Source organism: Pipistrellus hanaki (genome assembly GCF_964339955.1).
Source record: "Pipistrellus hanaki genome assembly, chromosome: 6".
NCBI classification, from domain to species: Eukaryota; Metazoa; Chordata; class Mammalia; order Chiroptera; family Vespertilionidae; genus Pipistrellus; species Pipistrellus hanaki.
Genome location: NC_140508.1, coordinates 21,401,217 through 21,427,536, shown reverse-complemented (window position 1 = coordinate 21,427,536; position 26,320 = coordinate 21,401,217). Strand labels below are relative to the sequence as shown.

General features: G+C 38.5%; 1 protein-coding gene across 1 annotated transcript in view; it reads left to right on the top strand.

The window, feature by feature from the left end:
* Nucleotides 1–26,320, top strand: part of MACROD2 (mono-ADP ribosylhydrolase 2) — a 1,842,294-nt gene that overhangs the window by 1,764,230 nt on the left and 51,744 nt on the right. Inside the window, exons 15-16 of the mRNA XM_084887643.1 lie at nt 1,779–1,853; nt 2,121–2,213. Of these exons, the coding sequence (XP_084743769.1) occupies nt 1,779–1,853; nt 2,121–2,213 (168 nt within the window). The remainder of the gene's footprint in view (nt 1–1,778; nt 1,854–2,120; nt 2,214–26,320) is intronic.

The following is a 26,320-nucleotide window of genomic DNA, read 5'->3' as shown; positions in this document are numbered from 1 at the left end:
TTAAAATGTACATTCTGATTCTGCAGGTCTGACATGAGGCCTAAAATCCTGTCGTTTTGAAAAGCTCTCAGGAAATTCTAATGTTTCTTGCCCATGCACCACACTTTGAGTAGCGATAGGGAAAAAGGGGGATGAATAGGGTTTATCAGCAGTGGACAGGTCTTGATCAAATATATATTTAAATAATATTACTGTTAGCAATTCAACACACACACACACACACACACACACACACACACAGGACCAAGAGAGACATAATATATCTCTGAATGAAGAAAGGCAATGGGGACTGTATAGGAGGGAAAAAGAAGCTTTTTTCAGAATTGTCAAATCTTGGCATTCATTGAGTTTTAGGAGTGATGACAGAAAGACATCAAAGGCAGCTTGAGGTTTTTAGCTTCAAAGTTCAAATATACTATAGTTGTAAAATTTTATCAGATCCTTTTGAATAAAATTGAGCTCAAGAGCAATGGATGTCAAAAAAGTACTTTTTTTTTTTTCAGAGTTGGTCAATCTGTCAGAGAATGAACCAAGGGGAAGTACTGTAGCAGGCAGATTAAGCATAGTTGTTTAAAGAGGAAGCTATAATGATGAGAGGTTGTTTAAGTCATCTGTGCTGCAGTAACATCCTCAAAAGTCCCAAAAGCTTACAACAAAAGTTTGCCATGTCACTGCTTGATCCTGCTCCACAAGTTTTATGATGAAGGAGCATAGGCTTTTAGGAGAAAGAGAGATGCAGGAAACACGAAATGGATTTTGAAGCTTCTGCTTAAATGTAGTACCCAGCATGCTTGTTGCTGGGCTGTTTTCTTAAACCAAGTCACATGAACAGGCCTGGCATCAATGAGGTGGGAACATAATGCTTGTCACACAGGGGCCATGACAGGTCACGTGGTCACAGTCAGGGAAGTAGTGCCCTCTTACAGGAAGCAGTAGGGACAGGTTGGAACAGTAATGCAATCTACTACAGGACTGTAAGCAGGCAAAGAGCCCAAGCTCCTCTGCATCCCTTTCACTCCTCTATCCACCCCTAGCTCTGGATTTTTTTTTTAATTTAATTTAATTCAACAGTGAAACAGCCTTACTATAAAATATGTTATTAATAGGCAAAATGGAAAGATTTTCATTTTCTCTCTTAATGAGCACTTAACTGTTTTAATCTCTATCGGGAAGGGGAGCGGGAGAAGCCAGGGTGTGTAGAAGAAAACCATTGCCACTTAGTAGGTAATCAATCTCGGAGTAACTAAGAGTTGGCTGAATTCCCTCCTGATCTTGGCTGTTTTTAGTAGGTGCCTTTAGAGAATAGTGGAGCTGTTAGGTGACCCAATCTGTGTGCAATCATGTTACTCAAGTTTCTCATGCTCTGTTGATGGAAGAATGAACACACAAGTAGTGTTTTAATTTTCTAGGAATTCTCAATCTATATCTTAAAGGAAACTTAAATGTAATTAACTTGTGCAGCCCAGGAATCATTTAAAATTTCGAAACTTCCAGGTTGTGTCCATTGCTGTTAATACACTCATAAGCCAAATACTAATTATACCAGTCAGCCCAAAGAAGAGTTTTGGTCTAAGTTATATGGATATTTTTTATAAAGTAATTGCAATAAGTTTGATTTGCAAAATGATATATTTACCCTCCACTTTCTTCAAAACTGTCTTCTACCTATATACGTACTAGTATGGTCAAAACATGGTTTCTGAAATTGCATTTTCAAACCAGGGATAAAGCTATGGTCATGCATATCACATTTGTTTTCTAATCACTCTTTTTAACAGGACAAGAGAACGATTCAGTGAAGAATGAGATAAAAATTGAGGAAGAGTCACAGAGCTCATACATGGAAACAGAAGGTACTGAAACCAGGACATATTGTTACCTGAGAATGAGATGAAACTGTGAACCATGACCCTTATTCAGACTCGTCTGGGAGTGGTGTGCATGTGTGTTTTTAGGCAGTGATTTACAGAGAATGACAAGAGTATTCTGTTTTGTATGCCTATTAAAAATTGGAGGGTTCAGGGAGAATTAAATTAAACTTTATATGTTTTAGTAACTGTGCTTTGCCAATGATTTCAGCTAAAACATCCTTGAGTAGCCTTCCTTCTCATTCTATTTAGAGCTTTCATCAAACCAAGAAGATACCACGATTGTGGACCAACCAGAAGTGGTCCCACTAACAGATGCCCAAGAAGAAAAAGAAGGTGAAAAAGGTAGGACTGTTCTTACATTAAACCATCAAATTAGAGAGTTACTTTGGATTCCTGCCCAGAATTCACCATCAGAGTTAGCCTTATGCAGTTCCAGTCTGTTAATGGTTGGGGCAGGGGTGAATATTGCTTTAATCCTAAACCTACTTTTGTGACTAGAATATTATCAATTAGCAAGAGAAGATACTATAACAGTTTTTTGTCCTTTTAAATAGTAAAAAAAATAATTTGAATTCCAATTAATTTAAAGATTATGTTATTGAGAAAGCCTATAAGATATCAAGATTATGAACTAGATAGATGAGTCCTAGAAAATTTTAAATGGCTATAAAAACAAATGTTACCTTTAGTATTGACTTTATTCTGTCATCCTTTATATGGTAGTGATTAAAGAAACAATTTATGTAAAATATGTGTGTTACATGAACCTTCTAAATTGCAAGCTTTGGTAATGTTAGGATGCCATATATAGAATACTGTTAAAAATAAAAGCATTATTATAACTTTTGAAGACATAAGAGGAATGAACACTGTAAATTTTAAAAAAGTATTTGGGGCAAAAAGTCAATATATTGGAGTAAAGATAGAAATCTTTTTTAAGAATCTATTTTAAAAAACCATTATCAAAGAAATTCAATATTTACTGAAGAACTTGAAGAATTCCATTTTCATATATAAAGCAATCTCTTAAAAGAAACTAAAATATGAAATATGAAGTGAAATGATTTCTCTGGAACACTATATCATAAATCATGCTGCTCTTAAATATGTGTTTGCAAAGCAGTTGCAAAGTAATAACTTGATAGGCCTTGTTTATAGAACACAGTGATCAATTTTGTTTCTAAATTAAAATGCAGACATGATCTCAATTGTAAAATCAGATCAATAGTAGCTACAGCTTCCAAATTATGAACTCTTCTTGACAGGAGTATTGATACAGTTTAATTAGTAAGCCATGTTAGTGATTATGACACCTCTTTTTTTAATTTTCAATATAGAGCCCTATATTTTTCCATATCTCTGCATCTAATACCCTTTCTCTATTGCAAATTCTAGTTCAAGCTCATGACACCATATTACTGGCAAGTCAAGTAAATGAGATATTTGGAGTATTCTATGTATGACAATGATAGCAGAAATTTGATACAACCCTTACTTTAGCCCCAGTTACCTGGTATTGATCCCTTCAATTGTACTTTTAAAATATAAAATGCCCAGTGGTGCTTGCCTGGATAGTTTTTCTATAGCAGAAATTATTTATTCTGTACTGTGTGTCAAGATATGCCAATGAGAAAGATTAAATGGGTATACATATTCTTTTTATTAGCTTGTCCTACAGGGGAAAAAAAACTCATGTTCCGCACACATGGACATGTCACCCTCCTCACAGACACTTCTCTAGCATTGAGTACTCCTGTAATTACTGAGGAGTCAGTTAACTACCCACTGTTTACCCCTCCCTTGTGAGACTACCAATCTCTTCTGCAAACAGAGCAATGACATGTGAGAAAGAAATGAGGTCAGCTTCTGCTACTTGACTGTCAAAACACTGAAGTTTAATGTGTTTTGTTAAGATCTGACTTTTATCTGTAGGAGAGTAATAATGCCTGTGGTCATGAATGAACTACATTTTCCATTTTCCCTTCCCTTCTTTACCACAGATACTTAGATTCACCTTGCCTTGAATATTTCTGTTTAAGTTTGAAGTAACTTAACATGCATTACCTTTATTGTTTTATTAGAGGCCCAGTGTACAAAATTCGTGGATGGGGGTGGGAGGGTCCCTTTCAGCCCAGCCTACACTATCTTCAATATGGGAACCCCCGCAGGGATTGGGCCTAAACTGGCAGTTGGACATCCCTCTCACAATCCGGGACTGCTGGCTCATGACCACTCACCTGCCTGGCCTGCCTGATTGCCCCTAACCACTCTGCCTGCCAGTCTGATAGCCCCCTAACCACTCCTCTGTCAGCCTGATTGATACCTAACTGCTCCCCTGCCAGCATGATTGTCCCCAAACATCTTCCCCTGTGGGATGAGGGGACTGGGGGACTGAGGCCAGATGAGGCTGGATGCTGCAAGGACTGTATGTGTTGGGGCTGAGGGGATTGGGGAACTCCAGATGGATGAGGTGGAGCTTAGGGGACTGAGGGACTTTGGCTGGATGAAGTGGGGGGCTGAGGGAACTGGGTGCCACCATCTTGGGAGGGTGTTTCAGTCAATTAGCATATTCCCTCTTTATTGGCTGTGGGTGCTGCCATCTTGAGAAGGCATGATGGCCATTTAGCATATTCCCTCTTCATTAGATAGGATTATTTGCTTTAAAGCAAAGCTAAAAGCTATTCTGTTAGATGTAAGAAAAGTGACCAAAGGAAAATGGAGCAATGTAGATTCAAGGTACTCTGCCCCTAATTAGCAAGCTGGGTGAACCTGGACAAGTTATTTAATTTTCCAATGCCTCAGTTTTCTTATCTGTAAGATGGTGATGACAAAGTCACATCAGTTGTGGTGAAAATCTTCCAGTACCTGGGGCATAGGAGGCATGATGTAAGTGCTTAGTATTTATCATAATTTGATAAACTGGTGAGAAAGTCCACATATGGAGTTCCTCAAATACATTCATTATCCTTCCTAACAATTTGTATCTATATAAACTTTATGTATGCTACATTTTCCTTCAACAAAAATTGTTCTGCACATTCCATTTTTAGCACCATCAACTGCAGAGAGATTCAATTGGCATTTTTTTTCTATAAAGGTAAAATAATTAATAAAAGGTGAGGTGAAAGGCATATCTCTTATTCATGAAGTCCTTTTTCTTTGTCATGATCTCAATCTTCTGTTTGAGAATTGCTGGACCATAATTTTATTTTATTTTTAATTATTATTGAGAATTGACAGACAACATTATAATAGTTTTGTTACCAGTGGGGAGAAGTCCTTGTCTCACCTTTGTTCATGGGAGTGGAATTCTTGCAATATCCCAAGAAAAATAATTTTCTGAGACACAGGAGAATCAGTAATGTTTGTTTGCATTGAATTAAAACCCTGAGTTTCCAAGGGCCTCTCTTCCTCAGTCCCACCATAAAAGGTATGTAACTGTTGCTTTGATAGTGCTAGAATTAGAGCCAGTATCCAGAGTTTCTGTTCCATGCTGGAGTACTCCAGTGTACCAACAGGCTAGCTCAGTTGTGTGTCCCATTGCAGTCCATAAGTTCATTTCATGTGGGGTCTGCATGACCATGAATAAAAGAATGGATATAAGGAAGGAGGAATGAATGTCCAGAGCCAGGAGAGCAACAAGAGAGTATAAACTGCTTTGTTTAGGGGATTATGTATTCCCAAATTTTCATGGGTTTGCAGTGGCCACAGACATTCTGGCCAATCCGTGGTTCCCTAGTCCAGATTGACAAGCAAATACCTTCCCTATATCGCTCCAGCTTTACTGAGCATGTGTCTATCTCCCCTTTGTTGGATCCCTTCCCTCAGCAGTCTGCACAAAATGGGTTAGTGGTTCCCTGGGGAGTGCAAAGTTGCAGATTTCTGCCCAAATGACATGACTATAATATATGACCTTTTATTGGTTCCTTTTCTATTATTAATAACTAGAGGCCTGGTTCACAAAATTCATGCATGGGTGTGGAAGGTGTTCCTCAGCCCAGCCTGCATGCTCTCTAATCTGGGACCTCTCGAGGGATGTCCAAATGCCCGTTTAGGCCCCATCCTATTGGAATGGGGCCTAAACGGGCATTTGGACATCCCTCTCACAACCCAGGACTGCTGGCTCCTAACTGCTCGCCTGCCTTCCTAATTGCCCCTAACACTCTGCCAGCCAGCCTGATCACCCCCTAACCACTTCCCTGCCAGCTGATTGATGCCTAACTGCTCCCCTTCCAGCCTGTTTGCTCCTAACTTCCCTCCCCTGCAAGCCTGGTCACCCCTAACTGCTCTCCCCTGTAGGCCTAGGTCCCCCACAACTGCCCTCCCCTGCTGACCATCTGTGGTGGCCATATTGTGTCCACATGGGGACATGATCTTTGACCACATGGGGGCAGCCATCTTGTGTGTTGGAGTGATGGTCAATTTGCATATTCCTCTTTTATTAGGATAGAGGTCTGGTGCACAGGTGGGGGCCAGCTGGTTTTCCCTGAAGGATGTCCCAGATCAGGGTGGGGGTTTCCTTGGGGCAAAGGACAGCCTGGGTGAGGGTCCTGTGGTGGTTTGCAGGCCAGCTACACCCCTAGTGACCCAAGTGGAGGCTCTGGTATCTGTGATTTATTTATCTTCTATAATTGAAACTTTGTAGCCTTGAATGGATCCAAGCCTCCTGCTTGCTCTGTGGTAGCAGACATTTATGTTGGGATTTATTTATTTTTTATATTTGAAATTTTGTAGCCTTCAGTGGAGTTCAGGGTGTGCGGAAAGCTTGGCTTCCTCCATCGCCAAAAATCCCAAGCCTCCTGCTCTCTCTGTGGCCACAACCATCTTGGATGGGTTAATTTGCATAATTGCTCCTGATTGGCTGGTGGGTGTGTATTGTGGGTGTAGCAGAGGTATGGTCAATTTGCATATCACTATTTTATTAGATAAGACTAGCTAATTACAAGGCATCAATCTCCTTTAGAGGAAACTAATCTTTTTGTAATCCTACAAAGGGCAAATGGACAAAGGTTTCTATATCTTCTTTTAAATTCTTCTTGCATCAAGGGGCATAGAACTGCCTATTCTAAGTCTTAGTGTTTCCCCCTATCTGACAGAGAAGAGGAAGCAAAAAGGAATGAGTTTTCATGCTAGGAAGAGGGATTTTTCACAGTTTAGGTCAATGTAGGGTCCCTGGAAGGTGGCAAGGTGATGTTCAGAGTCTAGCTTGTTGGAAAAACTGGCATCCTTGTTTTATTCTAGAAGTGAAAAACTTGACAATAAAGTTAAAAGGCATAATTCAAATGTAAGGGGACTTAAAGTAACTAAAGGCCTGGTGAAAGGTATAAACCCATGTAATAAAGGAAAATATGAGTAATTTTACAATATTCTAGTTTAGGTTGTGGCTTCCCTGGAGGCAGGTGGGTCGAACCTTTCTGAAGCTCTTCTGCCCATTATACTTAAATAAGCTAAAGGAAATATTAAAAGATTTCCCCCATGAGAAACTCTAGGCCTCTTCTGTCTGAATCATTTGGGCATAAAAGAAAAAGCAATTTCAAGCAATGTCAATAGACTGTCCATACTTCATTGACTCAACCATAAGTCCAAACTGTTGAGTCTAATTTCAGGAGACAGTGATGCAGAAGGCTTCTAAAGTCAGATTTATATTGTGTGAACAAGCAATCCGGCAAATAAGGACATACATTCTATGAAAATAGAAGACTACAAAACACAAAGGTTAATGAAAACAGCAAATCATAAACCAGTTGAGAAGACTTCCAGATGCAAGGCTTTTGCTGGAATGAAATCAAGCAGTGCCAACCTGATAGATTTTCTGCAGTTATAACATCTCTGGTGATGTCATCAGTATGATGAGGTCTGTATGGCATACATAAACAAAACTTTGAAAACAGTTAACTGCCCCTGAGTCCAATATTCTCAATTGGGTATTCTGATTTCCCTTTGAAATACAGTTTTACTCAAGATTACCCTCATTTTCATTAAAGAAACTGCATTAAGTCCAGGTTTAATTTGGCCTGATTATTTGCCTAAACACAACAGGAATAGTAACTAATCAAATAGATCACAGAGGCTTTTTCAAATTTGCTTTGCTGGGATTTTCACAAGGAATCTTTAGATTGAGTTATAGCAGACCCTAAGGGTGAAGAAGTTCAGCCACAGTTGCCATCAGGCTTTGCCATCAGGTTTGGATCAGTATCTCTAGTCCTTGGGGTCCTCAAAGGTTTCTTGATGTTCCTTCCTTGCCATCTTTCAAGAAAGCAACTTTTATTCATTACCTGGAAAGCCTGCATGAACCACATGACCAAGCAAAGTAGCAGGCCATTTCTCCAGTGGGCTTTGAAAGTCAATATTAGTTCCATAAGGCTTTCTGGTGACATCCAGAGTCTAGGCATGAGTCTCTTAGATGTGGCATTCAGGTAAAAGTCTTGGTTAGTAAGAACACAGATGAAGATAGGTCTTGTTGGATTTATACAAAGAAACATATTGCCGTGATCCGCTTATTAAGAATTGTCAAATTCTGGAGGGATAAGTAGAGAGTAAAAGCAAAAATTAAGCAATTATCATGTCCAAGATTGGCAAATGCATTCTATAAATTTTAGAAACATAGATTGATTTACGGTCAAACACACTAATATTTTAAAAGACCTCCATGGATAAAAGTACCATTTAGAAAAATTTACTGATTTAACAAATCAATGAGTTAAATTGATTGGCTTAGAAAGCTTTGGTTCACATAAGATCTGTTTCTCAGATTCTGCATTCCCATATATGGCTCATATAAGAATCCTTTTGAAGACCATATATTAGCACTTTAGAGGCAGACCGTTTTTTTCTTGAGAAACCCAGAATAAAATTCCTTTCCAGAGTAGGCATTTTCAAAGCACTGTAAATGGAGATTCTACAACTATTGTCTTTTTTTGGGGAAAAAAACAAAACAAAATATTTTGTCCTGTTGATAGCTATGGGAAAATATGAGTATCCCAAATTTTTCCTAGTTTTGATGTCATATTTCCAGAGCCTAGGATTGGCTACACAACACCCCACTACCAGTTTTGGTGACATGAGACTACACCAGGGGTTGAGACCTTCCCGAAATAGTAATACAATTCTGCTCAGAAATGGAGTTTTGCCAACAGCCAGTGTTTATCAGGTACTGATTAGTTGGGTTTATTGAACTCCACAGGGGGGATTCTGATGGTCTTTGATGCTATTGGAAGTTTTCACCCTTTACTGTCTTGGGCAGAAAAAAATATATTCTTTCACTGAGCTAGAGGAGGGGAGAAAGAGCATTTTTTGTTAACTTGGCAAGACAGAGATTTAACACCAATGCTCTGGGATTAAATTCTGTTTGCAGTCAGTCTCCAAGGTTAGTTCATAAAAAAATTTCATTTCTCTGAGCACCTGTATATTTGAGGCTTTTCTGTATTTGTTATACATGGAAGAAGCATTAATGGCAAGCAGCAATGTTGACAGAGGTCATAAATGTAGCAGTTGCATTTTTAACATAAATTAAAATTTATTTCTGCCCTTAAGCATCCTGTCAGGGTGGTGCTTTCTGGCATAGCCAGGAATGATCCCCCTCCCCCCCATAGCAAGGATCAGGGGAGAGGTCTGGGCCAGGCAGGGAGCAATCCTAGCTTGCCAAGGGTAGGACCCTGACAGCACCTTTATTTTGGTGGATTTATATCCAGGCTTCCTCTGCCACCACTGGGTCAAAGACATTAACCAGAGCCAAAGGCCCAAGAGGTTTGAGGGGCACTTTGGTTGGGGAGCTCATAGGGATAGACAGAAGGGGGAAACGTGGGTCCTCCTCACCAGCAGCTTCAGTTGGAGGCTGTCTCTGCAAACTCTCCCTGTCAGTACCTTGGTACCAGGAAATTAAAACTGGGCCCTGCCTAGGCAGGCACACTCTAAGGGCAGAAGCAGGGAGGAGAAGGAAGGCAGAGGGAAGCAAGGGTCTGAGGGTCAAGCCATGCTGTACTGGGAGCCCTGTCCTAGGCACAGTGATGCCAGGACCTCCCAGGGCTTAAGAAAGTTGGGAGCATTTTGGCTTTCATGCACCAGGAGTAAATCCCAAGGCAGTAGCAAGTGCATGCAAGCTCCATGCATTCTGCATTCTCCTGGCACCCATCTGCCCATTGCCCTGCAGAGGCCCACAGTGCTGGATCCAAGACAGCACGACAGCAGATCCAAAGCTGTAGTCTGAGTCATGTTGGGGTGGAAACATAGAGAAACCATAGAAACACAGGCAAATGCAGAGAGGCGTGGAGAGATGAGTTTTGCGAGTGGGGAAGAGAGTTTGGGCACGAGGCATAAGCTTGTGGCAACATCGAGGTCTTGTAGTTGCCCAGCATTTTCTGGAGCTTGCTGTGGTTTCGATGCTGCCAGCAGGGTGCTGCTTTCTCCTGGGTCTGCATCCAAAGAGGCAGAAGTGGTGTAGGGCAGAGGAAAATGACTGAAAATCCAGCCAAGCACCAATTCAGTAGATAGGGTGAGAAATGAATTCTAAAACTCCCAGGCTAGGGAGACAGGTTTCTTCCCACAATCCAGGCCAGGTTCTTCTCCTGCTGTTTCACCCTCCAAGTGCTGGTTTGCAGGCTGCCAGTGTGCTTTTGCAAGGGAGGAGCAGAGAAGAGAGGCTTTCCACACTTTCCATTAGTCAATTCTCCTGGTAGGTCCCATCTGTGTTGCCATCTGTTACCGGTAGGGAGAGGTCCTTGTTTCCAACTGTTGTTTGTGGGAGTGGAATTCTTGCAATATCCCCTGAAAAAGAGATTTTTGAGATCTCACAGGGGAATGAGAATGTTTTATTTGCATGGAATTAAATCCCTAAATTTCCAAGGTCATATTCTTCAATATGAACATATTGGACTTTTTTTAAGTCTCCCACAGCCCCACAATAAAAGTAGTGTAGCTAAGGCTTTAACAGGGCTAGAATCAGAGCTAGTGTCCAGAGTTCCTCTTCCATGTTGGAGCAGTCAGGCTCACTAAGTCCGTGTTTCCTGTTGCAGTCCATCAGTCCATTGAATGTGAGGTCCTCATGGCTCTGGGCCATACAAATGGCACAAGGAAGCAGGAACAAGAGCACCCATGAGTCAAGAGCTAAGAGAGCAACAAGAGAGAGGGAACTCCACTCTTTAGGGGACTTTGTATTCCCAGATTTTCCTGGGCTTTCAGTGGCCATGCCCATTCTAGCCAATCCATGGTTCCCCAGGCTAGATTGACAAGCAAGTACCTTCCCTATGTCACCCCAACTTTACTGGGCATGTGTCTATTTCCTCTGTGTTGGACCCCTTCCCTCAGTAATTTGCAGGGAATGGGCCAGTGTTTCCCTAGGGAGTGCAAAGTTTCAACTTCCTTCCTGGTGAAGCTGCCCACATTTCATGCCTATGATGTCTGGCCTTGCCATTGCTCTTTTCCTATTATGAATCACTAGATCATTACAATAGTATCAGCTTCAGGTTTGTAACATAAAGATTCATAAAGAAGCAGCCATGATTTCTAGGTAGATCCACAGAATCAAAATAGTAAATAAATCCAAAGTAGTAGAATTTTCTTTTGTTTCCTGTAGGCATTAAAGAATCTTATTTGAAAACATCTTTGAGAAAATAGCTCCGGGGTTTGTGTGTATTCACAGTCTCTCTTAATGGAAAGTTTCACATATGTATTAAGACATTCTTATCTGCAAACAAAAAACAAATGTGTATTCTATTACATTTTTAGGGATGTTCTTTATAATTCTATAAAGATCGGTTCTCTTTTATTTTGAGAAACTTCCTAAGGAGATATAAAGGGGTTTTTCTTTAGGAAAAAAAAAAAAATTCCAGACCAGGATAAATGTATAACCTTTCCCTCTCATTTTGTAACATTCTGTAAGATTAGAAAATGTAGATAATCTTCAGGATACATCTTCTAAGGCTCCCAGGTGTATGGGCACAGATGTTGCAACATTAAGTTTTGAAGTTAGCCCCACCAAAATATGGCTTTTGAAAAGAAAATATTCAGCAGAAGCTCATGCTGATAAAATTATACAATAGCACAATGGACATGTCCCTAGGAGACCTGAAATACAGAAATTTCAACAGGCATAAAGTGAGATTCCACATATGGCATTTTTTTCCCGTATGGTCATATTGCCTCTTCTGAAATGAGTCCAGTTTTATGCTTTCACAGCGGGATCTACAGCACAGATGAAACCAAGTAAAATAGCATCACTCAGGTTAATAACCAAATAGGAAAGTAATATTATAGGAGGTCTCCTCTAAAATGGATCTTATGTGTTGGCATAAAATATTTAAATTTTTTCCTAAAGATTTTTATTTCTACCTAAATTTAGAAATATTTGACAAAGTTTTAACTATATTAACATTGTGTCATTATTATATGACATCATTTGAACTTATTTTTTCATTATGAACATATTGGACTTTTTCTAAGTGTCACATAGAACACATATATCTCAATTATTTTTTCTTGTATCAGATAATAAATCTATATCTATAAAAGCCTAAGCAACTGGCCAAGTGGCCAGTAGCTATGCCATGCACTGACCACAAGGAGGCAGACGCTCAATGCAGGAGCTGCCAGGCTGCGGTCCCTTGGCAGCAGACACACCTGGAACCAGAGAGGAGGGAGCCCAATACCTGGGTGTATCAACTGAGAACTACCCTCTAGCAATCCAGGACCCCTTGGGGGATGTTGAAGAGCCAGTTTTGGCCTGATCCCCACAGGCCAGGCTGAGGAACCCACCAGTGCACAAATCCATGCACCATGCCTCTAGTATAATATGAAATAGTAATTCTGTAACCAAAATTGATGGAGATTAGAGGTATAGTATAGTCTAAGATCTTCTTGAGGTTGGAGAGGGGATGGATATAGACAAGTAGAAAGTGAAGTGCAAACTAACAAGTATAAATTATAATGTCTTTAGGCTTAGGATACAGAACAGTGAATACTAAGGGCTAAGGTACTTAAGCATCTGCAGATTTTGTTATCCTGGGGGCAGAGTGGGAAAGTGATTCTGGAACCAATCCCCAGCAGATACTAAGGAACACTGTGTATATACAATTCATTTTTTTCTTTTTCTTTTTTTTCTATTCCCTATGAACCCTATAAAGTGTGTGTGTGTGTGTGTGTGTGTGTGTGTGTGTGTGTGTGTGTGTGTTTGAGAGATAGAGAGATAGGATGAAGATTCAGAATATCTTTTTTTTTTTTTTTTTTTAATTCTGGTTTTGACACTGACTAGCTATAACCAAGAGTTAGCTTCTTAAGATTCTGGGAGCCTCGGTTTCCTCTTCAGTGAGAGATGTACTTATCCTCATGCTTCTTGGAGTTGCAGAAAAGATTAAATGAAACCATTTTTGAAGAATGATCAGAGTGAGCAAGAATAGCAAGGGTGAGCAGACTATTTCCCATAAGCCAAAAGTGACCCACTGCCCCTTTTCATATGGCCTGTGAGCTAAGAATGGTTTTCACATTTTTAAGTGGTTGGGGAGGGGGAGATAATAATTTATAAGAAATTGAAATTACATTAAGTTCAAAGTTTAGTGTCCATAACAAAATTTTATTAGAGCACACAAAGTCTAAAATGTTTACTATCTGGCCCTTAATAGGAAAAAAAAAATTGCTGGACTGCCCCTCCTCCCAGTGCATAGCATCTATGTGAATGTAGCCCAAATTACCCTGAATGCGAAACCTCTCATGTTATGTGGAACTCCTCAATAATGCAGTCTTTATCAATAACGTGTGTTTTTCAATATACATAAGTGTTTCACTAGTACGGGAAAATAAGATTATCCCATAATGCCTTGCCCTTCTTAGGCATAGAGTCTTCTCTGTCCACCTCTGTCCACCTCTCCCCAAACTGGTGGACTGGGGTTGGACTTGGGGAGGCAGGGGATGGCTCCCCTGATGCTAACCTCCAGTAGAGATGACCTATAGGGCTGAGGCTTGGGCCCCAAGAATTTCAGGCTATGAATGGTGTGACATAATTTCTCTCCCATAGAATAAAAATGTAAGTTTCCTTTAAATACATTTCTTTTTGCTGCTGTACTTAAAAGGGGGCTCCCTTTATTTACTAGTGAATCTATGGCTTTCTTTGAGTATACTGCAAGTGAGATTTGCATTAGGACAGTGAACTTCCAGTCAATATCCTAATCATAACATTTTTACAGAAAGACCATCAGGTGACAGAACCAACAGATACAGCTCTGATCCATAAAGTGAGTGGGGTTGGCAGAGATTGCAATAATATGGATATGTAAATGTGTTCATTTACACATTTTGTTTTAAAGATCAAAATTTTGTCAACCCAAATATTAACATATAACTTAAAACTCAGTTATCAGTTAGAGTATTTCCTTTCAAATTTAAGTGCAACTTTTCTCTTTGTCTCAGAAGGAAGCCCAATTTCTTTTCATTACTCTTTATACATCAGGTGTCTTCATTTCAGCCCAGTATGTAAAGAGCAGGTGGTATACGGAGTACTTTGAATGTTAATTATATTTTTCATTTATTTCACTGTGAGGATCTACCTTTCAATGTGTTTTTATAATCAAGACAGAAACAATTAGGGAGCTTGCTGCTTGATTGTTTCACTACATTTATTTTATAACATCTGCTGCAATGATTTTACAAAAAAAGTGAAGTAAACATTTCAACAATAGCAAGGGGTTTGTATGTGATCGCTTTATTTTATCTTTAAAGGAAATATTATCGAGATGAATCAGTCATGTTTCCAAACAATAAATACCATTTCTTTTTTACACCTTACATTTTTGACATAGAAGCATGTCTTCATTTTCAGCGATGTCATAGTTTATTAGCCTTGAATTTTAACTGAAACTAACGGGGGGGAAAAAACACAGAAAATTTCTTTGAGACATATTTTAAAGAAAAAAGTTTCCATTGTCATACTTAGTTTATTCCTCAAAAATTATTTTACCTGTCCTTCATATACTTTTTAAAATATATATTTTATTGATTTTTTTACAAACAGGAAAAGAGAGGGATAGAGAGTTAGAAACATCGATGAGAGGGAAACATCAACTGCCTCCTGCAACACCCCTACTGGGGATGTGCCCACAATCAAGATACATGCCCTTCACTGGAATCAAACCTGGGACTCTTCAGTCTGCAGGGCGACTCTCTATCCACTGAGCCAAACCAATTAGGTCCCCTCATATACTTTTGAACATAGTTCATGAAATAATATTCATGATTAAGAGATCTATGGTTTATAACATATTACAATATGGACATGTAATTTTAATGTAAGGGAATACTCTTCAAAATTAATATTCATACTGTTCAAAATTATTCATTTCTCTTATTTTTCCATTAAATTATAGACAACTTTATGCAATAAAGTTTATAATAAATAAAATTTGCAAAACTAGTAAATATAATTAAATAGGATAAGTAATAGACATGAAAAATATAGTGTGTGTGTGAGAGAGAGAGAACAGTTGAGATTTCAAGATGCTAGCTTTGAAGATGGATAAAGGAGCCTCTAAAAACTAAAACATGTAAGGAAATGGATTCTTTCCAGAGCCTCCAGAAGGAAGGTAACTGCTGGCATATTGATTTTAGCTCCACAAGATCAATTTCAGACCTCTGGCCTCCAGAACTATAAGATATTAAGTTTGTGTTGTATTAATCCACTAACTCTATGGTAATGTTACAAAAACAATAGGAAATTAATACGTTACCTCTCAACATAGTTTCTCCAAACTCTTGAAAAATTTAGGCTTGTCTTAATAGATTCCCCAGAGGAAACAGAGGTTCCAGTATCCTTTCGTGTTCTAGTTGGGAATTGCTATAAAGTTATTCATCCTCCTTTAACCCATGCTAAGTTAGGCAGCATTTTTATTATAATGGCCCATCACTTAATATATTTTATTGATTTTTTACAAATAGGGAGAGGGACAGAGCGTTAGAAACATTGATGAGAAACATCCATCAGATGCCCCTGCACACCCCCTACTAGGAATGTGCCTGCAACCAAGGTACATGCCCTTGACCGGAATTTAACCTGGACCCTTCATAGGCCAATGCACTATCCAATGAGCCAAATTGGTTTTGGCAATGACCCATCACTTTTTAAGGTCAGTCTCTCTTGGTTGCACAACTGGAATTGAATTCAGGTAAACCTAATTACTATGACCACAATCAGTAGAATTGTTAGCATCTCTATGAGATTTGAAGAAAAGGAATTACAATAAAGGCATTAGGAAAATATAGAAAGTGAGAGGGAAGGAGAAAGAAAAAGGTTGGAAAAAAGATGGAAGATAAAGAGCTGGTTTCTAATTTCTGATCTGGGAAAATAAGTAAAAGTTCAAATAATAACTTTCCTTTTTTTTTTTTTTACAAAATAATTATTTAATTTTTAATTCTTTATTGTTTAAAGTATTACATATGTCTGCTTTTCCTCCATTGACTTCTCACCATCATGCCCACATCCCAGCATATACCCTCACTCCTCTAGTGTCTGTGTCCATTGGTTATGCTTATATGCATGCATGCATACAAGTCCTTTGGTTGATCTCTTACCTCTCTTCCCCCAACCCCCAACTCCCTCCTGAGTTTTGATGGTCTGTTCAATGCTTCTCTGCCTCTGGATCTATTTTTGTTCATCAGTTTATGTTGTTCATTATATTCCACAAATGAGTGAGAGCATGTGATATTTATCTTTCTCTAACTGGCTTATTTTGCTTAGCATAATGCTCTCCAGGTCCATCCATGGTTAAGAGTTCTTTCTTTTTTATAGCAGTGTAGTATTCCATTGTGTATTTACCACCATTTTTTAATCCGTTCATCTGCTGATAGACGCTTAGGCTGTTTCCAAATCTTAGCTATTGTAAATTGTGCTGCTATGAACATAGGAGTGCATATATCCTTCCTGATTGGTGTTTCTGTTTTCTAGGGACATATTTCTAGAAGTGGTACTACTGGGTCAAATGAGAATCCCATTTTTAATTTTTTGAGGAAACTACATACTTTTCTCCACAGTGGCTGCAACAGTCTGAATTCCCACTAGCTATGCACACAGGTTCTTTTTTCTCCACATCCTCACCAGCACTTGTCATTTGTTGATGATAGCCAATCTGACAGGTGTGAGATTGTACCTCATTGTCATTTTGATTTGCATCTCTAGGATGATCAGTGACTTGGACCATGTTTTCATATGTCTCTTGGCCTCATGTATGTTCACTTTCAAAAAGTGTCTATTTGGGTTTGCCTATTTTTTGATTGAATTATCTTGCTTTTGTAAAGATGTATGAGTTCCCTATAAATTTTGGAGATAAATATGTCCTCCAATGCAGTGGGCTTTCTTGTTGTTTTGTTGGTGCAAAACTTTTTATTTTGATGTAGTCTCATTTATTTATTTTCTTCTTAGTTTCCATTGTCCTAGGAGCTGGAGCTGTTTTGGTAAAGATATTGCTATGACATAAGTCTGATATTTTGCTGCTTGTGGATTCTGATAAGATTTTTACAGTTTCCCATCTAAAACCTTTATCCATTTTGAGTTTGTTTCTATGTATGATGTAACTTGGTTCCCTAGTTTCATTTTTTTTGCAGCTATCTGTCCAATTTTCCCAACACAATTTATTGAAGAGACTGTCTTAACTCCATTGTATACTCTTGCCTCCTTTGTCAAATATTAATTGAGTATAATAGGTTGGGTTGATTTCTGAGTTCTATAGTTCCATTAGTCTATATGTCTGTTCTTGTGACAGTACCAGGCAGTTTTGAGAACAGTGGCTTTGTAATATAGCTTGATATCTGGTATTGTGATCCCTCCAACTTTGCTCTTTTTACTCAGGATTGCTGCATCTATTCAGGGTCTTTTTTTTTCCAGATGGATTTTTGGCGAGTTTGTTATATGTCTGTCAAATATGCCATTGATATCTTAATGGGGATTGCATTGAGTCTCTATATTGCTTTGGGTAGTATGGACATTTTAAGGATTTTGATTCTATCAATCCATGAGCACAGTATATTCTTCCATTTGTTTATATCTTTGTCTCTTTTTCAACATCCTGTAATTTTCTGAGTAAAGGTCTTTCACCTCTTTAGTTAAGTTTATTCATAGGTATCTTAATTTTCAGACAATAAAAGCTATGAAATTCATATTTAACATTATCCAATTTGGCTCTCCCTAAGTAACTACCACCACAATTTGGAGATTGATAACCTCTTGATCCTAAATTTTTTCCAATAGTTTAAGACCAAAGTAACCACAAATATTGTTGGTATATTATTTTAGCACAGTGGCTCACAAACTTAGGTGTGTATGAAAATTAGAGTGTTTATTGAAACAGTTTTGGGACTCTGCCGAAGAAATTCTGATACAGTAGGTCTTAGTGGGCCTGGAAATCTACAATTTTGTTGAACTTCTTTCTAGGCTATGGTGATGGTACTGGTCTGTGGACCACATTTTGAATGGCGATTCTAGTATTTTGTTTCCAAATTTAGACTATTCTTTTTGAAAATTTCTCAACCTTTCCTTCCTCCTTATTTTTGTTGGAGGGTGGTTGTTTAAACAGGACAAAAATATATTGACAGATGGATAGATAAATGACATAGAACATACTCACTTCTCAGTAGATCCAAATCATCTGAGTATCTTGTTAATGAATTGCTGGGCCCTGTGCCTCTAAATTATGATTTAATAGATCTAGGGATGGTGGATAGGCTAGAGTTTGCATTTTTTCACAAGTTCCTAGGAGATATTGATGTTGGTGGTCCAGGGATCACATTTTAAGAACCACTAGTAAAGCTTTTGTTTATTATCCACTCATCTGACTGACAGAAAGCATCATGGGAGAACTTTTTAGCATCACTGTGGACTTGCATATGGGACACTGAGCAAAGGAAAGATGTGGTAGGATGGAGACCTCTTCCCAACTCAAACCCCATTGTGTCTGAAATCAGCTTCTTGTAAGCCTCTCTGCCCACATGGTCAATGACAGTTTGTCCCTCCCACCGTGACAAGTCTGAGAGCATGTGGAAGAGGGAACAAGGAGACTGTGCAGCCGAGGACTGTGCTTGTTCACTGGAAGGCAGACCCGAGCTACTCCCAGAACATCCAGCCTGGCGTATCTGAGAATGCACAGCATTTGAGTTGTTTATCTGAAAGAAAAAAAAAAAAAGTGCATTCACCACTGAAGTCATTTCCCCCCTGATTTTGATCAAAAAGTGAATAACAAAGAGGGAAGACAAACAAAAAAACATTTTCTTGTTATCTTAGTAGTAGTTTTACCCACCTTCAGACACAGAGCAAGATGGAATAACATGAAAGAAAATGACATTTCCTCTGCAAAGTTTGAGTAAAAGAAAAAAAGTAAGATTGGAGGCATCACTGCTGCTCAATTTACAGGAGTTACCCGACACAAAGTGGAAAATAAAACAAAAAACTTTGATGTAGCAGTCCCTCACTGATTTAAGTCAGTTTGTCTTCCAAAATCTAACATTTTCTCGGCTGAATTTGAGGGGATTTGTTATTTAAAAGAAATAAAAGGAGAAACTGAACAGGGCATTTAAGGCAATGCACATAAGCTGTTTGCCATATTGAAGTAACACCTGGGGCACTGATTTGAAAGTGGAAAGCAGGCTGCTCACCTGGGTTGCCAAGTAAAACAGAAGCAACTGTCTGGCTGACGCATCAGAGGACGCACGTCACCAGGGCTCCATCTGAAACTGCCTTTGAGAGCGCAGATAACCTGAAAAGAAGCAGAGTGGTTGTTCTGAAACGTAATTCCAATTTACAGGCACATCTTTCTCTCCTTTCCAAAAACCACCAGTGATTTCTAAATAGAAATGCCTTTCCAATCTAAGCTGACCTAATTCTTCTTTCTCCCTCTGAAAGGTGCCTCTTATTTTGTATCAGAGTTTGGCTTTGCTTATTTGCTAGGCACTGATGTTGCTTAGTCCCCTAAACTTGTTTGGTCGATCTTTCCTGAGGTTCCATCTTTCCTGATGTTCCCAGCAGTAATAGAATCATTGACCCAGTAATTAAAGAAATCCTGAACTTTATCACTCTGGCTGGCTGCCCTCCTCCTTCCCCCCTATTGTTCTTTTAGTAACACCACCAGCAGATGGTTAGAGATTTTTCACCCTTTCAAAAGCTTTATATTTTTCCCATCTCATCAAGCATATCTCAGCCAAATGTAATTAGCTTAAGGCTTTTGAGCCCTTGCAGGAGATCAGTTAAAGACCTGAGCAATTTCAATAAAGAGCTTGGAAAGCGAATCCTGGAAAGCTATGCAAAACCACAGGAGAGCCACAATTGTTTAGAAGCAAAAACTCCTCTCCTCCTCCCCCCATTGCTCTATCTTTTTTGTATTTTAAATTATTAGAATATTCATGAGGTCTCCAGGGCTTTGCAGCTCTATTGGAACCATGGCTGGGTAGGTGGGATATTTAAGCTTCCTTCTGTGGGGTCAATGCTTGGTTCCTTTTAATTGATTTCAACCAAGGGGCATTTTTGGCTAGCCTGTCACTCCCAATTGGCAAACAATTTGTTTGCTAAACCTCTTAGCATTTTTATTCAGCTTTTTATCCATTTGTCTTTAGAAACTAGCTGATAAGCCTTCTTTGTCATTCCCATCATTGGATATGAAGGCTAAATTAACCACAATACAGATGTGCACCTGCCTTTGAGTGGAAGGGAAACTCTTTATTTCCCAGAAGCCACCTGTATTGAAGCACTGGATCCCACAGCCCGAGCCTTTTCCCCCCTATATTTGAGAGAGAATATTTTCAGACAAAATTAATTATTTTTTTGAAATGGTGTGAGGAGTACTTAATATATATGAAGTGCAGACTTTTTTGAGGGGTGGATAGTGTGATGCCTATTTCCTCCAAGCCTCAGGTGTTGGGTAGTAGGATGATTAGGTCTGTTTTCATGTCAGTTTCTCATTATCAAGATTTGAGTAAAAGGGAATTATTCTTTGTAAATGCACTACCATCTTTTTCAGATAAAAAGGACTAATGCCAAAAGTGATTAGGATGAGTTTCTTCTTTTTATTTTTTTTAAATCTTAAGTGAACTAATCAGATGTTTTTTAAAAATAGATATGGATGTGTGGAGATTCTATATATACGCCCTGCCTTCAGAGGACATTATATGATCTAAAGGAAAATTCTTTTTAAAACATGGGAAGTGTGTTGCAAGCATGTTATGCCATGGAGGATACTTTAAAAGCAGACTACAAACGGTTATGAATTAACTTGTCTCCAAAATATGACATTTGAAGTACAAATTGACTTACAGAAGGATATAAGAAGAATGTCTTACCTACAGAAAACTTGGTCTTCAGCAGGTGTTATAGCCTCCACTATAGGACATGAATGATATAATGCTTTTTATAAATGTTCATTGCATAGAAGAATGAAAATCAATTGCAGTAAAGCTGTGCCATTATTTCTGGGGATGCAGTAAGCTAGAATACATACACTAGACCAGTGGTCAGCAAACTCATTAGTTAACAGAGCCAAATATCAACAGTACAACAATTGGAATTTCTTTTGAGAGCCAAATTTTTTAAAAACTTCTTCTAACGCCACTTCTTCAAAATAGACTCGCCCGGGCCGTGGTATTTTGTGGAAGAGCCACACTCAAGGGGCCAAAGAGCTGCAGTTTGCCAACCACGGCACTAGATTATCCTAGCCAAGGGGTAGCTCAAGATGACAAACTAGTTTTATTGGTGCAAATTAAGATAATGAGAGAAGGGAAAAAAATTGCTGAGAAAACCTAACAGGATACAAAGAGGCACAAAGTCTATTGGCAAAATTCAATGTTCAGAAAATGTGCAGAAATGATCTATAGAACTCCTTATACAACAGTTTCACCATTGGCCAGACTGCTGTGGGCAGGATAACTTTGATTCATTCCATTTTTCAAATAACTAATGTTTAGTCAAAAAAACTTTGGGGGCCAGTTATTATTTTAGAACTTCTCAAAATGATGATGCTCATTTTCCTCCATTTCCAAGCTAAATTAAGGATGTGAGGGATAATGCACATGAGCAGGGTCATACATGCAGATGGTGGGGGAAGGATTTGATATTTATTGTCTAAATTGTGGCCCTGTATTCTTTCCACCCTACTATTTCCCCTTTTCCCGGAGGGTTGTGCCTAATAGAATACAAGTCTCAAAAGGTGTCTGCTGAAATTTAACCTAGCTCATTTCTGAAGTAGTAAAGACACCCTTGGAGTTGGAATTGATCCTGGAGGTCACGCAGTTCAACCTCCTTCCCTGATGCACAAAAGTCCTATTCCTTGCCAGCAGGCATTGTAGCCTCCACTACAGGACATACATGATATGAGAATCTTATTACCTTTTATGGCCATTCTTCTATCATAGTTCTGAGTGTTCAAAAATGTATTTGAAACCTGGCTGATGTGGCTCAGTTGGTTGGAGTGTAGTCCCATACCCAAAGTTTCTGAGTTTGATTCCAGTCTGGACACAGACTAAAGGCAATTGATCAATGTTTCTGTTTCTCTCTCTCTAATAAGAATATACTCAAGTGAGGATTTTTTAAAAATGAATTTGATTTTTCCTGCAGCTGCTGCTCATTAATCCCAGTTCTTCTGTGAAGAGGGAACTGGAGTGAGCCTAGCCCATATGATAACTCCTTGAGCATCTGAAGACAGTTTACAGAGCCACTTCCTGTGTTTTCTGACTAGCCATTTAATTCATTCCAAACACCCCTCACATTACATAGTTTCCAAACCCCTGCATCATCTTTATTTTTAAAAGGCATGGCATCAGGCCCTGACAACTCTGAATATAAGCATCCCCCTGAGAGAGATGGGGAAGTACCCTCACAGTGAGAGGAAAAGCAGCCTGGTTCTGCAGCCAGATTGTTCTCTAATGAGCAAGTAACAAATGACTTACCCTTTATTTGGTTTGCCCATCTGTAAATGGGGATAACAATAGCACAAATCTGATAGGGCTCAAAAGAGTTAATATAAATTTCTGGCAATAGTGCCAGGCACATAGTAAACTCTTCATTAAATTAACCATGTTGTCATTGTTCTGAACAGAAGTCCATACTCCAAACCAAAGGAAAGCATCACATTATTATGATGAACAGTGGCAAACCCAAAGACTACAGGAATACAGGAACCCTGGATCAAATGTTACTTTCTGCCCTAAAAGGACGTGACTAATCTACTCCCTAGTTTTGACAGCACAATGTGGGACCACAAGGGCTCCCGAAGAGACATCTACTTTCATCCTCCAAATGTGCCCCAGCTAGATATCCAATAGTTTTCCTTAGCTGCTGCTGTTTTTGATAGTAAGAGACCTCATTAAAGGGATGCAGTGGATCAAGAGAAACGCCCTGCAGCCATTGGCTTCTGGCAGATGTGCTGAGTCATGAGAATGTCACAGCTGATTCTATCTATGTGCAGAAATGACAGGGCCATGCAAACAGTGCTAAAATCTAGTAAAAATGGGCCTACGAACTTAAGGATAAAACAATGGTGTAAGAAGGTGGCCTAGTCTCAATTTTTTGCATATATCTGTCTAATTTTCCTAACACCATTTATTGCAGGAGTGGGGAACCTTTTTTTGACAAGGGCCATTTGGATATTTATAGCATCTTTGCAGGCCATACAAAATTGTCAACTTAAAAATTAGCCTGCTACATTTGGTCAAACATTTAACTCATCCCTAATGCCTTGGCAAGCCAGAACCAAATCATTCTGTGGGCCTTATATGGCCAGCAGGATGGACATTCCCCACCTTTGATTTATTGAATAGACTGTCTTTACCCCATGCATTGTATGTTTTTGCCTCCTTTGTTAAATATTAATTGACCATAAGTGCTTGGGTTTATTTTTTTGGCTCTCTATTCTGTTCAATTGATCTATATGTCTGTTTTTATGTTAGTACCAGGCTGTTTGAGCACAGTGGCCTTATTAATATAGTATTGTGTCAGGTAGCATGATTCCTTCAACTTTGTTCTTCTTTCTCAAGAATTGCTGGTTGTTATTGGGGGCCTTTGTGATTGTTTTGTGTGTGTATCCATATAAATGTTTGGAATATTTGTTCTAGATCTGTAAAATACACCACTGATATCTTGATAGGAATTGTATTGAATCTAGATTGTTCTGGGTAATATGGATATTTTAATGATAATTCTTCCTATCCATGAACATGGCATATGCTTCAATTTATTTGTATCTTCTTCAGTTTCTTTCTTCAGTGCCTTCTCATTTTCTGAGTACAACTTTTGTATCCTATATTAAATTTATTCCTAGGTATTTTATTTTTTTTAAGCAATTGTAAATGGGATTGTTTTCTTGGTGTCTCTTTCTGATCAGTTGTATTAGTTCATTATTGGTGCATGAAAATACAACTGAAGGGTCCAGCCAGTGTGGCTAAGTGGTTGATTGTGGATGTATAAACCAGGAAGGTCATGGGTTTGATTCCCAGTCAAGGCACATGCCTCAGTATGAGGCATGCAGGAGGTGGCCAGTCAGTGATTCTCATCATTGATGCTTCAATGAAATCAATAAAAACATTTAAAAATATACCTGATATGTAGATATATTTACTTTGTATCCTGCAACTTTACTGAATTGATTTATCAATTCTAGTAGCTTTTTGGTGGACTCTTTAGAGTTCTCTATATACAGTATATCATCTGCAAATAATGACAGTTTTACTTCTTCCTTTCCAATTTGGATGTATTTTATTTCTTCCTCTTTGATTTCTGTGGCTTGGACTACCAGTACTATGCTGAATAAAGATGATGAAAGTGGACATCCCTGATTTGTTCTCAATCTTAAGGAAAATAATTTTTTTGCCTATTGACTATGATGTTGGCTGTGTGTTTACTATATATGGCCTTTATTGTGTGGAAGTATGTTCCCTCTATTCCCACTTTACTGAGAGTTTTTATCATAAATGGGTGCTGGATTTTATAAAATGCTTTCTCTGCATATTTATTGATATGATCATGTGGTTAGCAGGTATGCCAATTTGCATGCCTGAAATAAGTGCAACTTAGTGTATGATCTTTTTAATGTATTGTTAGATCCGGTGTGCTATTATTGTGTTGTGCATTTTAGCATCTGTGTTCATCAGCAATATTGGTAATTTTCTTTCTTTGTAGTGTCTATCTGGTTTTAGAATTAGGATAATGCCTCATAAAATGAGCTTTGGAGTCTTCCCTTCTCTTGATTTTTTTTTTCTAAATTACCTTCTTACACCATACACAAGAATAAACTCAAAATGGATTAAAGACTTAAATGTAGGACTCAAAACAATAAAAATCTTAGAACAAAACATGGGCAGTAAAATCTCAGACATTTCTTATAGCAATATTTTTTCTGAAAAATCTCCCTTAGGAAGGAAAACAAAAGAAAAAATAAACAAATGGGACAAGCATCCATCAAACTAAAATGTTTTTGCACAGCACAGGAAGCCATCAACAAACTGAAAAGACAACCCATTGAATGGGAGAACATATTCACCAATACATCTGATAAGGGCTTAATATCCAAAATTTATAAGGAATTTATAAAACACCACCAAATAATCCAATTAAGAAATGGCCAAACAGGACATACAGATGACAAATAGATATATGAAAGAATGCTCATTGTTGTTAATCATCATCAGAGATGAAAATTAAAACCACAATGAGGTATCACCTCACACTTGCCAGAATGGATATCAATAAATGAACAAAAAAGTGTTGGCCAGAATGTGGAGAAAAGGGAACCATGATGCACTGTTGCTGGGAAAGCAGATTGGTGCAGCCACTTTGGAAAGCAGTATGGAGTTACCTCAAACAATTAAAAATGGAACTGCTTTATGACTCAGCAATTCCACTTCTGGGAATATATCCGAAACACTAGTTTGAAAGAATATAAATGCCACTATGTTCACTGAAGTGTTATTTACAATAGTCAAGATTTGAAAGGAGCCCAAGTGCCCATGAGTAGATACAAAAGCTGTGGTACATTTACACAATAGAATGTTACCCATAGAAAGAAATCTTAGCTTTTGTGACAGCATAGGTGGAGTTTGAGATTATTATGCTAAGTGAAATAAGTCTGTCAGGGAAAGATAAGTACCAAATGATTTCACTTATATGTGGAATATAATGAACAAAATATGCTAACAAACAAGTTAGAGACAGACTTACGCATACAGAGAACAGACTGGCAGCTGTCGGGATTGAGTGAGAAGTGTGAAGGGTTTAAGCAAAGAAAAAATACTCATGGATACAGACAATAGTATGGTGATTGCCAGAGGGAAGGAGGTGTGGGGGGAGGTATAAGAAAGCAAAAGGAGGATAAATGGTGCTAGAAGGAGATTTGATTTGGGGTGGTAAACACACAGCACAATACACAGGTGATTTATTATAGAATTGTATATCTGAAACTTATGTTTTTTTTCTAATCAATGTGATTCCAAAAATTAATGGA